The 13,829-nt window shown below is 41.3% G+C and overlaps 1 protein-coding gene across 6 annotated transcripts in view; it reads right to left on the bottom strand.

The window, feature by feature from the left end:
- Positions 1 to 9,313: 9,313 nt before the first annotated feature.
- Positions 9,314 to 13,829, bottom strand: part of ABR (ABR activator of RhoGEF and GTPase) — a 328,573-nt gene continuing 324,057 nt past the window's right edge. For all 6 annotated transcript variants that reach the window (XM_063450023.1, XM_063450024.1, XM_063450025.1 and 3 more), the window contains 2 exons: positions 10,987 to 11,134; positions 9,314 to 10,316 (listed from right to left, as the gene is read on the bottom strand). In XM_063450023.1, coding sequence (XP_063306093.1) covers positions 10,227 to 10,316; positions 10,987 to 11,134 — 238 coding nt within the window. In that variant the 3' untranslated portion in view covers positions 9,314 to 10,226. The remainder of the gene's footprint in view (positions 10,317 to 10,986; positions 11,135 to 13,829) is intronic.

Below are 13,829 nucleotides of genomic sequence, written 5' to 3'. Positions count from 1 at the left end.
AATGCCTGCTTGTTCTGAATCACTGGAACTCGAGCTGGAAGAGATCTTTGCTGTTTTCTCCACCTCCCATAACTTGCTAAGTGCAGGGACGGTTTAACTCACAAATGTTGATGCCAGTGGTAAATCCGGGAGGGGAAGAGGAGGCAATTTCCCCCTAGTGATGCACTATCTTTATGCAGCGTGCGGCTCCATAAGTATGTCAGCACGGCGCCGGCTCTCATCTTTTTTTTTTTTAATCTCTTTTAGAATTCTATTTATTGGGTACACCTTTCCATTTATTACCCTTGAATATATATAATGTATTGTCATTACCTTTGTGAATTATATGTAACATTTTATCCAGATCAAATTGTCATTGTCCTTTATAGATTACAGTAATTGATTGCCTATCCCCTTTTTTCTTTATACTTTTTTCCATTATAAGTAGGATAAGTCCTTTTTAACTTTCAAGAGCAGCAAGTACTTTTTCTCATTGGCATTTTGTTTCTGTTTTTTTAATTTGCATCTGCATTTATCCATTACAGGGACTTGAGGACTTCCGGGTATGTGACCGTTCCACACAAGATGCGTTCCACGCGATACCGGATATGATTTTCAAGGTACAGCTCCAAAGAGAGACTTGGAGCGCACTTGATGAGATCCAAGATTACAGGTGATTGGAACAACGAGGTCACATCCTGGTTGGATGCAGAAATGGCGGAAAATATAGTTTCTATACTTAAAAACGGACGGAGGAGACCGAGCTTCATACTTTCATTTGACAGCCCCTGACGAAGGTGCATTACAGAAAGCACCGAAACGCGCGTCGGGTTTCTCTTTCCTTTCACTTATTTTTTCACTAGGGCACTGTCACTATGTGTAGGTAACCAACATCTAACTATGGTTCTACACATTAGATCACTCTAATTTTCACTTTCTTTATTTTTCACCTCATCACACTGGACATGTTGCCTGGGAGCAGTTAACTATATTCTCTTAGACTTAGTACTACAGTCCTGCAAGCTGTTTCAATTCCCCTCCCCCCCCCCCGTTTTTTTTCACATAATATGGGTAAGATATACTGAGAGCCTTTGACATTACAAGTAGGTCTCATTACAGTTATCTAGCCCTCATATGTGTGGGTATGTTTGCAGTTTTTAACTGTTGATTATTTGCAAGACTACTTTTTAATCCTGTTGGCTCTATTTAGATAATTCCACAGACGCTAGCTGTGGCCTATAGAGCTTTGCAGACCAGTGTTTCTAGTCAATACTTTACTTAGCAACTTGGAGCTAAGCTTATCTGCTGTATGTAGCTATCAGAATTGACCTTCCATGATTAAAGTCTAATATCTGTAGCTTTCTTAAGACAAATCTATAAAGTACCCCATTGACCAAGATAGTTTGAGGTGAGCCATTGTGGCAAGATTTTTTTACCCAATTCGGGTATTTGACCACCTATTTTGTTATGTTTGCTAAAGACTCTTTACGGTCCTATCATTAATTGATTTGGTAATCCCATCTTTCCTACTCCAGTACTTACTATAGACCTCCGGATTTGGTATCCAGATGGTCTAAGTAAATTCTTTTACTTTCATTTGACCCCTGAGGAAGTCCTGTTCAGAACGAAATGCGTAGGGCGTAGAGACCAAGAAGGCACCTTCTTATTATTGTTATTTTTATTGTATTATTTTGTTTATTTAATTTTGTTTATTTTATTTGCTGAGTTTTTATTTTACATTCTTCTGGCCACTACAAAGCTCGCCCTTGGAACAGAAAGGACCGTGGTACTGGAAAGACTGAGTGTCTGATATGCTGGATTTTAAGTTCTATCTTGTGAGTGCAATCTAAAACAAAACGTTTATATTGGTGCACTATGTTTGCGTCTCTCCCGCTTAATCTTTTAATTAAGGTTGAAAAGGAAGAAAACTGAGCTGCTCCAATTTCTACAGATTCCTATATGCCTACAACTTACTATTATCTTGTGAGTGCAATTTGCCACAAGTGCATTTTTTTGGTGCTTCAATATACCACACCATTATTGGTTTCTGTGTGTTCTTATATTTCTAGATTGTATTGCTTGTATTTTATTAAGAAGACTTGAGGGATCTTACAATCTAATATAGTCATAAAAAGGGTCATTTTATTTTATATACTTTTTTTTTTTTTAATTCTTCTGCAAGGAATAACATACAGGCTTGTTATGCCACGACAACATTGACAAGCACATTATCTCACATTTTAGTTACAGTGTTATGGCATATGAGAGACTTTCATTTTTACAAAAAAATTTTTTATAAACAGGCTGAGCTAAATACACGGTGTGTTGATTGTGCATGTCTATCTAGCTACTAAACTGTACACAGGTCATTAGTTAACAGAGGAGACATGCTAAGCTAGGTAATATATGAATGAACATGCTGAACTACACTCATGCTAGATATGGTGAGCTTTAGAAGTATAACAAATGCATCGTGAAACTTTCTAACATTGTGAGATTAAAGAGTTGCGTGACAGGCTGAGTAGGACATGCGTGTGTTCAGGCTTGAGTGTGTTGGCTTAATTTTCGTATTGTAAACCGGCTTAATTTTTCTAGCATTTCCCAGAGGCAAAGAGTAGGGTGATAGCGTGTCTTGGTATTAAATATGCAGGCTGTGTGTCTAAGACTACGCTCAGTAGGAGAGGTAGTGATGCACGAGGGGCTAACATTCTGTACTAATGAGGTTGTCATGAACCCACAAGGGCGCTGGATATGAGTATGCTGACTGACTGATTATTGACAGTAACTTCCGATATTGTAAATAAAAGAGAAGAAAGGGAGAGAAACAATAAAGAGAAAAACTGTTGGTTTAGCAGGTACTATGGTTTAAGATGGTAGGAGTCATCCCTTGGGGTGATTGGGAAAGTCCCCCTTATGGTTCTGCTTTATCCAATGCCGCTTCTGAAGGGCCTCAAGTGTCTTGGGCATAAGTCCATCGTAATCTGGACCAGGTCGAGGACTAGGGTGTTGTGTGCCGGGTACCTTTCGGCGTGCCCTCCGCGTTGCAGCGTTGTCCTTTCGCCACGTGAGCGAGAGAGAGGAGACAGTGCGGCACTGGTGAGGTCCTTTGCTCGGCTTTCAATAGTTGCCGTTCGCGGCCGGGAGGTGGGTGCTGGACCTCTTGGTGAGCTGTTACGGGGTGCAGCTTGCTTGAGAGTGCAGGGCCCTCTGGTACGACACTGTCTGCCGGATGAGGCTATATGCTTGGGAGAGGAGCGGTGAAGAGATGGCCCTGGCGTAAGTTTCTGTTGTGGCTTTAGGTAACTCGCCAGAGGACTAGGATTAGGGTGCTGTAGCTTGTGAGTGACTTGTCTGGGCCATGCATGTGGGTGACCCGGTGGTGTTTTAGGTCTCAGCGTGGGCTGCGATCCGTGTCGGCGTCGGGTCCTTGGCTTCCCGAGAGGCCCCTCACCCCTCCTCGGTGCCGGTCGTTTGTCAGGGCGTTGCACTGCTAGCCGACTGTTTAGTCGCGGTTTCTGCTCAGTAAGGTTAGTGCTGTGTGGTGGGGTAGGTTGATGTAGCGTGCACTCCAGCTTCTTCCAGAATCTCTCAAAGAGCCTGTTCAACCTCACCAGAACGTTGTGTGCGGCGTCATTGGGGCTCTCGGGGCCTGCAGTTTTCGCCATCTTGGCTGAGACTCTGTACTCACTCTCTGCCCACGAGGTGGCCCTTAATGCCTCAGCTCGCCTGGGGTAGCCTCCGCTGAGTGGACCGGGATCTCCTCCACCGGTCCAAAGGGGGAGGGTAACGGGACTTGCATGCGTTATAGGCATCGTCCGAGTGCCTCTGGGTTGGGGGAGCAGCCACCTCTCCCGCCCGTCGTGCACTAGGCTGCACTGTTGGTTGCGTTGTCAGCGGGTCTCTCATCCCTCCACTGCACTCCCTCTGTCGTGGGGTGCTTATGAGTGTGTGGTACCGCTGTTTGTTTCGCCAGGTTCAGCCTTATGTCACTTGTTTTGTTATAGTTAAGTGGTCGCCATGATGGTTAGGCCCCGCCCCCATTTGATATACTTTTACCCACTGGGAAGCACGTGTTATATTACATCCGTTTTACTGCTTGATAAATTTATTTATTTTGTATAATACAAGCTCTAACTGTGCTCAGTATATTTTGAGAACCTGATTTTCTCCAATTCTAATTTACATAATATGTTGTGTAACTCATGCTCCCGTGCTGAAAAATATATCCCTAAATTTATATAGTCTTAACAGAACTGCAAGCTCAACGAAAAATTAAGTTGAGTTGCCTTTTTATTTTTGTGCGGTTTTCTTTTAGCAGACATCTGATTAATTTAGAGCAAACAAAGGTTTTATAAAGATCAGGTGATTTCTCTCCGCTGGCAAATAGCTGAGATCAGACAGAAGAGCAGGTGGCTATGGCGACTGGGCAAGTAATAATAGCAGCTGCACAATTCCGATGCAGAATGCATGTCGATAGTATATGTAACGCAATACAGTATATGTAAGACGTAAATTTTAGGGCAAAATAGGAGCAATGGAGATTTTTTTTAAATTCAGCTATTTTAATCCAAAATTTGTAATGCTGGTCAACTGATAGTTTAATTCAAAATAATAATAATAAATGCGTCCAAGGCCCCATTAATACCATAATATCTGCTCAATATGAGTAGGCGCGTATACTAAAAGGTCTATATACTAGAATGTGAACTGAGGTGAATTGGTAAGGATATTGCAATACAGATGCCAAGCTATTGTGCCTAGGTTTGGCAATTCCCATGCAAATTCACCACAATTGAGAATTAGGAACTCAAAATTAATTTCAAATTTAAGATCAAAAACTGTAAATATTCACCGAGTTGGCCTCCAGTTTGGCTACTTTTCAATTAAATTTGAAAATCACTTTATCACCACCAATGATGTGCACGCCTCTTCTAAAATGGGCACATCACACCAGTGAATACAGATCTCAATACAGTACACACGTGAGAACCACATCACAGGTCGCAAAGGGATATCCGTCTCAGACACCACATGCATAATAGTGTAAGAAACATAGGCCAATTCTCTGATGAAAGGCCAACACTTCTCCAGAGGTATTCCTACCCTTTTCCCTTTTTTTTTCTTAACAGAACACAAAAAGAAAACATTTCACTGTTCTACTGTTCGTTTCTATGTATTTTAAGAAGTATAAAGTTAAAACCTAATAGTAGGCAAACCAGCCAACAGCAGATTTACGAGGTGTTACATGCTCTAACAACACATTTCTTCCCTTCTGTAACCAATAAGTCATGATTACTGTAATTTGGCGTTTGCACACGCCTACAATACCATACAACTGCATAACTATCGATGCAAAAATAAAAGAATTTAAAAATAAAATGGGCACCTCAATTCAATGCCCCTCCTGGAATCTGTGTGTTGTAGTGTAGAGGATGGAGGTGTAGTATGGGATGGTAGGGTTGTAATGTAGGGGGGATGGAGGTATAGTATGGGTAGTAGGGTAGTAATGTAGGGGTGGAGGTGTAGTGTATGAAGTGGTAGGGCTGTAATGTAGGGGGATGGAGGTGTAGTATGGGTGGTAGGGCTGTAGTGTAAAGGATGGAGGTGTAGTGTATGGAGTGGTAGGACTGTAACGTAGGGGGATGGAGGTGTAGTGTATGAAGTGATAGGGCTGTAATGTAGGGGGATGGAGGTGTAGTGTATGAAGTGATAGGGCTGTAATGTAGGGGGATGGAGATGTAGTAAGGGTGGTAGGGCTGTAATGTAGGGGGATGGAGGTGTAGTGTATGAAGTGGTAGGGCTGTAATGTAGGGGGATGGAGGTGTAGTGTATGAAGTGGTAGGGCTGTAATGTAGGGGGATGGAGGTGTAGTGTATGAAGTGGTAGGGCTGTAGTGTAGAGGATGGAGGTGTAGTGTATGAAGTGGTAGGGCTGTAATGTAGGGGGGATGGAGGTGTAGTATGGGTGGTAGGGCTGTAGTGTAGAGGATGGAAGTGTAGTGTATGGAGTGGTAGGACTGTAACGTAGGGGGATGGAGGTGTAGTGTATGAAGTGATAGGGCTGTAATGTAGGGGGATGGAGGTGTAGTGTATGTGATGGTAGGGCTGTAATGTAGGGGGGTGGAGATGTAGTATGGGTGGTAGGGCTGTAATGTAGGGGGATGGAGGTGTAGTGTATGAAGTGGTAGGGCTGTAATGTAGGGGGATGGAGGTGTAGTGTATGTGGTGGTAGGGCTGTAGTGTAGAGGATGGAGGTGCAGTGTATGAAGTGGGAGGGCTGTTATGTAGAGGGGTGGAGGTGTAGTGTATGTGGTGGTAGGGCTGTGGTGTAGATAGAGGTGTAGTGTATGAGGTGGTAGGGCTGTAATGTAGGGGGATGGAAGTGTATGAAGTGTTAGGGCTGTAATGTAGGGGGATGGAGGTGTAGTGTATGAAGTGTTAGGGCTGTAATGTAGGGGGATGGAGGTGTAGTGTATGAAATGGTAGGGTTGTAATGCAGGGGGATGGAGGTGTAGTATGGGTGGTAGGGCTCTAATGTAGGGGGATGGAGGTGTAGTATATGTGGTGGTAGGGCTGTAATGTATGGGGATGGAGGCGTAGTGTATGGGTGGTAGGGCTGTAATGTAGGGGGATGGAGGTGTAGTATATGTGGTGGTAGGGCTGTAATGTAGGGGGATGGAGGCGTAGCGTATGGGTGGTAGGGCTGTAATGTAGGGGGATGGAGGTGTAGTATATGTGGTGGTAGGGCTGTAATGTAGGGGGATGGAGGCGTAGTGTATGGGTGGTAGGGCTGTAATGTAGGGGGATGGAGGTGTAGTGTATATGGTGGTAGGCCTGTAGTGTAGAGGATAGAGGTGTAGTGTAGGGGCATGAAGCTGTAATGTATGAAATGTAGGGCTGAAGTATAGCAGGATAAGGGTTGTGATATAGAGAAAGAAATAAGGGCTGTAGAGTAAGGGAGTATGGGCCAAGGATGGGATCCCCGGTGGTCACAGTATCTGGAACAGCTACTCTCTGAGGCTGGCGCTGGGTTAAGAATCAGAGCATTGCCATGGTAACCTGCAGTAACACTCTTATACACTACAGGTAGCTAAAGACATGCAAGCTTTTGCCTGAATGTCTCTGATGTCTGTACTGGCAATCTGTCTCTAATGCCTGCAGGGTGCCCCATGAGACTGGTGCCAGCTCCCATAGGAGTTTATTTGCTAAACACTGAACTGCAGTGAACTGAAAACTGAATTGCAAAATGTGTGCTAAAATAGCTGATCATGAAAAACTCTCCAGAACTGCTACAGGTCTTCTACTTTAGCCTGAATCATAAATATAAAAATTATAGAGGGCTTTCAATAAACCCCCTTGAGGTTTTATTCACTAAACAGCAGAACAGTATTGTGGTAACCAGGGCCGGTGCAAGGATTTTTCCGCCCCCTCAGGAATGCAACTACATTCCCTCAGAGGTTTATTCACTAAACTCTGAATTGCAGTGAAGAGACATTTAGGGAAAGAGACACACAGTAGACATTAAAGGGAAACTATAGTGGCAGGAAAACAAACTTGTTCTTCTGGCACTATAGCTTACCCCTCATTAAAGGATCACTATAGTGTCAGGAAAACAAAGCGGTTTTCCTGATACTATAGTGCCCTAGCTTACCTTATTCCAGCGCCGGGCTCCCTCGGCGCTGGTGACCTCTCCTCCCTCCGTGACGTCAGCTCCCTCTGCCGACGTTAGCGGAGCCGAATGCGCATGCGAGGCAAGTGCCGCGCGCACGCGCATTCAAAGTGTCCATAGGAAAGCAATTCTCAATGCTCGATTGAGCAGGGTCCTCTTTAACCTATTGTTCCTGTAAGTTTTTTTGTAATTGTCCTATTTATAGTTAAATCCCCCTCTCATAATATTGTAAAGCGCTACGGAATCTGTTGGCGCTATATAAATGGCAATAATAATAATAAGTCTTTTCCGAGGGTGGTATCCTGTTTAACTGTTGTATTATCGGTTTACTGTTCAGCATATTATATTTTATTTTCTTTAATTAGCATTGCGACTCGATATATACCGGTATATATACACATGATTAAGAGCTGTAGTTTCCTTAAGTGCAATTCTCAGTCAAATTAATATTCAAAATGTGCAGAACACTGTTTGACCCTATTTATACAGATACATTTAAGTGAACCCATTGCTCTCACCAAGGCTATTCTTTCTTTTGCTCTTTCAAATGCTGGTTTTATTGATATTTTATTGGTGAGAATTCTTATCTGCGGATGTCTTTGATGTGATCTAAACTTGTAAACTGCCATATTTGTTTATGCATCTGAATAACCAAAATATAAAATGTCAAAAACTTGAATGTTTTTAATTTTATTTAATTTGGAGAATACAATGTTTTAAAAAAGATTTTAAATCAATTTGAAGATCATATTTCAGAAACCATGCAGTTGCTTGAATGTAATGGTCTTCATAAATTGATCTCTGTCAAAATTGTATTTCTTAATACGGATGGATAGAGCAGAAAAACAAGGTCCAATTAGCAGCATCTCTAGAGAGAGATAGTATGTACGAGTCCCTGCCCACATATTTATCTCAATACATAGGGGATGGAAAGCAATAAAATGACCACGTGAATTGTTACCAGGCAAATCAAAGAGGGGCACATCATACAATGTATATAATGTACAATTCTAAAAACACTGAGCTATTCTATGCTGCACATTATTTCAAAGCACATTTTATCCTCATCCTTAGAAGTTCATTTTTAACTTTTGCTAACTTGACAGAAAGATGATGTGTAAGTGGGGTAACCATGGTATATTTTTACAGATTTATTTTTAAAATTTCCTACTGAGGCTGGTAAACAGAATCCATAGATCATGATTCTCCAGTGAAGCAACAATCTGGTACTCAGACTGAACATTAAAACGCTTTGGATATAAATAAAAAAAAAAAAAAATAAAGATTGTAAAGATCTGTAAAGCAGTGTTGCTGATTGGGACAGCCTGTTCGACACTGAAGCATGGAGATGTCATACTCATGATAAAATAGCATGCTTTTAAAAGAACTTTCGGTGCAAGAAGCCAAGGTTTAAAAAACAACAAAACAAACAAACAAACAAACAAAAAAAACACTATGCACTAGCCCAAAACACACACAAAAAACATTAATTTCATGTTAAGTTCTGCCATGGAAGTGAAAAAGTAAAACCTTTACTGCTAACTTTATATGTCAATTGGATATTAAAACATCAGATTTTATCTGTAGTAGCCTGTTAACTTTTGTTGAAAATTGTGAAGTGACTTAACTCTCTTAAAAAAAGGGAAAAAATTAATCAATACAAGACTAGTAGCCAACATCATTTTTAATGTACACAATTTTAAATTCTCAGCAGTTCTTTAGAGAGATTATTTTTGTTACCATTGTGACAACGGATTTCTTTTATTTACCGCATGATACAAAGCAGACTCCTCTATCCAAGTGCTGTACATCTGAGATGCTAGTCATTTTCCCAAGCCTGGCATATAAATAGAAACGTACCACCTCTCGTAAGCAGCAAATCACAAGTCACATGTCCACCAGAATAAAACATTATAATGAAAAGACCAGAAAGCACTGGGACTAATTTCAGTCACAATAGGTTGAAGAAAAGAGAATGTCATGGCATCTATTTATATTTAAAAATATTAGGACCGAAGGTCCACTCACATTGTGTGAGGCAAACTGTGTGGCAGTGCTGAGTATCTGTACGGTACGTTTGCTGTCAGTAAGGGCTAGCTAAAACCCCGAACTCTGCATCTTTGGCCCTCGTTGTCCTACAAGTGAAGAATTCTTTTCAAGCTACAATTCAGGTTGGAAATTCTAGCACAGAGTTCATGAATGTGGCAGATTGAGAGGCCGAAGGTGTGCAGCGTTTAAAGAGTTCCCATGGGGCTGTCACACAGAGCAACGTAACAGATCTTCGCAGGCCACGTCCACCTGTGTCTCTTGCTTCTACATAAAATAATGCCTGAACACCGATATACAAAATACAACTAGTTACATTGGGAGCACAGTGCTGGTTCATTCATTTCTGCTTCCACATTTCTAATTCTGTACAAAAGGATTCAAGAAACGCACGCAAGCAAGTTATGGGGGCGCTCCCAAGCCACCAGCTTTCTCTCAATTCTGTGCTCTCCTCTGCCCTTGGAATGTCTCTTGTGATATATACACAGGAGTTGAGCTGCCCTGATCGTCTCCCGGCTGGGGGAGATATGCTTTCACACGTCTGTAGAGTAGTACAGCGTGTTCCTCTTCAGCTCAGAGAAGCTGATTGGTTGATGCTGCATGTAGTACAGCAAAACCTGGACCTAAGGGGAGAGAAAAAGACAAAATATTGTAAATAAAACGTTAAACTACTTGAGGAAAAAAAAAATATAAAATCATTAATAATGGATTTTCTCAATACAAATGGAAAAAGAGTGAGTGGATATAACTGATCAGCTAAAATACATTGTTACTTGAGTAGTAGTTGGTTTGGTTTAGGAACTGCGCTGCCCTAGGCAGGTACAAACCTCCCCTGTAATTGGACGAATGCAGAAATAAATCAGCTGCCTTGTTTTTCACCGTCACTTCTCCCCTTGGCTGAACTACGTCTTCATTCTCTCCATTTTCCCTACAATTTTATTTAATCGGCACAAATCAGATGATTTGTCAAACTCCCCAGAAAACAGTCTTCTTCCTATCTTTCCTCTAGGTACAGTTTGGGAATGATAGGGAATAAAATGCAGGCTATATAGGACAGTCAGTACAAACAAATAGGTGGATCTAAATAATAATCACCCTTAAAGGATCCTAAAGATATTCACACCAGAGCCAGGTTCAGTACATGGCTCTATCCATGTGAGTGGCTCTTTCCATATTTAAAATGATGGCAAAAGCTGCACACCTGCTTTAGGGGAGTTAATGCCCTAGCCATACATTTTCCCACTGGTTTATTGTGTAATTTTGAAAGCATAGTATTTTAAGGAATAAAACTACCTGTGCCATCACATCGTGTGACCAGATGTCAGACGCCAAGTTCGTGTGACCTTTGCTCTCCACCTCGGAAGGTCTCAGTAATGTTGGGCCAAACACAGTTGCCAAATTATGGAGTGACATCTTGTTAATCGATTCTTTCTCTGAAACTCTGGAAAAGTGCAGAAAGGGATGTTAACTGTGAAAACTAAAAAGGTTGTTAATGAAATTACATAATGTATTGTCTTGTTTACATAGGCTGAAAAGAGACATGTGTCCATCAAGTTCAGCCTTCCTCACATCTGTTTTTTACCTGTTAATACAAAAGAAGGCAAAAACAAATCCAGTTTGAAGCACTTGCAATATTGCAACAAACTAGTAAAAAAAAAATTCTTCTTGACCCCAGAGTGGCAGTGAGATGTATGCTTGGATCAAGAAGCTATTACCCTATAGTTGAAAAATGATATCATTAAATATTCTGTTTTTTGCAAGTCTGCATCTAGTTGTTGTTTAAACATCTGTACAGACTCTGATAAAACCACTTCTTGTTGAACCAGATGTACACTGAAGAGAATGCAGGGCACCTAAACAAAAAGTGTCCCCTTTTAGATTAGAGAGGGTTATGACTCACATTCCACTTGCAGACAAAATTAGCAATACCTGGTAATTATGATGAAGTTCCTGCACTATTTAATATATGTACAAGAAGAGAGGTAGGACCAGTCAGAAAGGTTGGTTCAGATGTGTGAGGTTGAGCATCCGTGAGTCGATATAAGTGTTAAAGGGATAGAGACTGGTTAATGGTCCCAGAGGCATGTTTGCAATTTGTCAAACCTAGAGTCCAGAAAATAATTACTTAAAACTGTGCTTTAACCTTCCAATGCATTTCCCCTATTGTGCCTCCCTTAATGGAGACTTTAGGTTGCCCAGCTTTAAAGGGACACTATAGTCACCACAACAACTACAGCTTAATGTAGTTGTTCTGGTGAGTATAATCATTGACTTTTCAGAGAAAAGGCAGTGTTTACATTGTCCCTAGGAACACCTCCAAGTGGCCATGCCTCAGATGGCCACTGGAGGTGCTTCCTGGCTCAGGGCTGCACAGTAAGCAGCCCTGCAGTTCAGGAGACACTGCATGGAGACACTGAATTTCCTCACAGAGCTGCATTGATTCAATGCATCTCCATGAAGAAGTGCAGATTGGCCCAAAACAGTGTTTGGCTCCGTCCCCATACCACCTCCTTGCCGACTTTAGCCAATCTATTTCCTATGGCAAAGCATTGGTTTGGCTAAAAATCTGCAATTCTCATGATGTCATCAAGGTGGTGGATCGGGGGCGGGGACAGCGCAAGGTGAGTTTTAATTCCTTTTAAGGGGGTGAGGAGGGCAAGCCACTTAAATGGTGAGTTTAACACTATAGGGTCAGGAATACATGTTTGTGTTCCTGATCCTATAGTTTTCCTTTAATTCACATTTTCCCTACATCATGTCAAACCATATGTTTAGAGACAGGGTACTGGATTCTAGAAGCACAGTTTGCAGCAGAAGCTCATAGACCGAATGACAGTTTACTTGACCTCTCCAATCAGACTGTAATTTATACAATTGTTACAGACCTTTACATTATTATTATGATAATAGTATAAATCTAAACTTTACTAAACCAGTTTGTGTCATACTCTCCCTCCTCACATATTAAGCACTGTACAGAACATGGACATGCTATTTATTCATTAACTATTAAGCATATTATAAATACACCACCCTATATATGTGTATATACATAAATATATTATACATGTGATTGTATACAGTCTCCCCCCTCCAACTTTTCTCCCCCCTCCAACCAAGCTTTTAGTTTTGTCCACAATAGCATTTGGGGTATTCTTTTGCAAATGTTGTGTTGTTGTGACATGAAAATGTGTTGCTATCATTTGCACGGAGTTGAAAGACACTGCATGATTTTAGCCTAATTCCTTCGAAAAACAAACCGCTGTTTTTTAGGCTTGAATTCAGGATTAGTTCATTTGGCATAGTACCGCATTCTCTCTAATTTTGACAAGGCATGCAATCAATCTCCTGTGTGCACCGGCCAAAAGTATTTTATTTATTTACAAGACCGTCACTGAATCTGGCAGATGGCAGCTTTAAAGGAGAGTATTTTAATTCTGGAGACTCCTGCTGAGAGTAGCAGCTATATTACTATCCTAATCATCGTAACATCCACTAGTAACCAGAAGAGTCAAGTCATATAACTCTAACCTCTTTTACCAGGAGATGCATTACATTGGACTTAGGAACTCTAATTTCTGTAATATATGTTCCCTGTGTTTTTCAGAAAAGTAGTCCAGTTTGATATAAATCCACACAAGTTATATTATATACTGCACACAGAGAATAATTTACAGAATATTCTAGGAACTCCGCAATGCTGCCCAGGTGCTCACACTACTTATTGAGAGAATGTGCAGTGTTATTTGCCACAATAATGCCAGACATTCTCTGAATACAGGGTGTGTGGTAGTATGTCCATGCTTTCTCTATAACAAGTTATTTTCCCTGAACATATGTTGTCCCTTTAAAGTTATGCCACGCTTGAGATGTTGGTACAGAGCAGCTGCTGCTGGCTACACCACTCCCCTTGTCCTGCTTCTCCCAGAACTGGTCACCCTCCAAAGCAACAGATGTGGGGCTTGGCAAGTCCCCACAGCAAAGAAAACATGCAGAACTTCATTTTTAACTCCTAGCTAAACTTTGTTTTAGCTCTATATTTTTTCCGTTCTTTTTTAAATGCAATTTTACTGAGATCATTCCTTAAGGGAATGTTCAAGCTTACCTCCATCCCATCAAATTAAAAAATAAAATAC

The sequence above is a fragment of the Pelobates fuscus genome, chromosome 1 (assembly GCF_036172605.1).
Source record: "Pelobates fuscus isolate aPelFus1 chromosome 1, aPelFus1.pri, whole genome shotgun sequence".
In the NCBI taxonomy this organism is placed as follows: Eukaryota; Metazoa; Chordata; class Amphibia; order Anura; family Pelobatidae; genus Pelobates; species Pelobates fuscus.
This window is presented reverse-complemented; position numbering and strand designations above follow the sequence as displayed.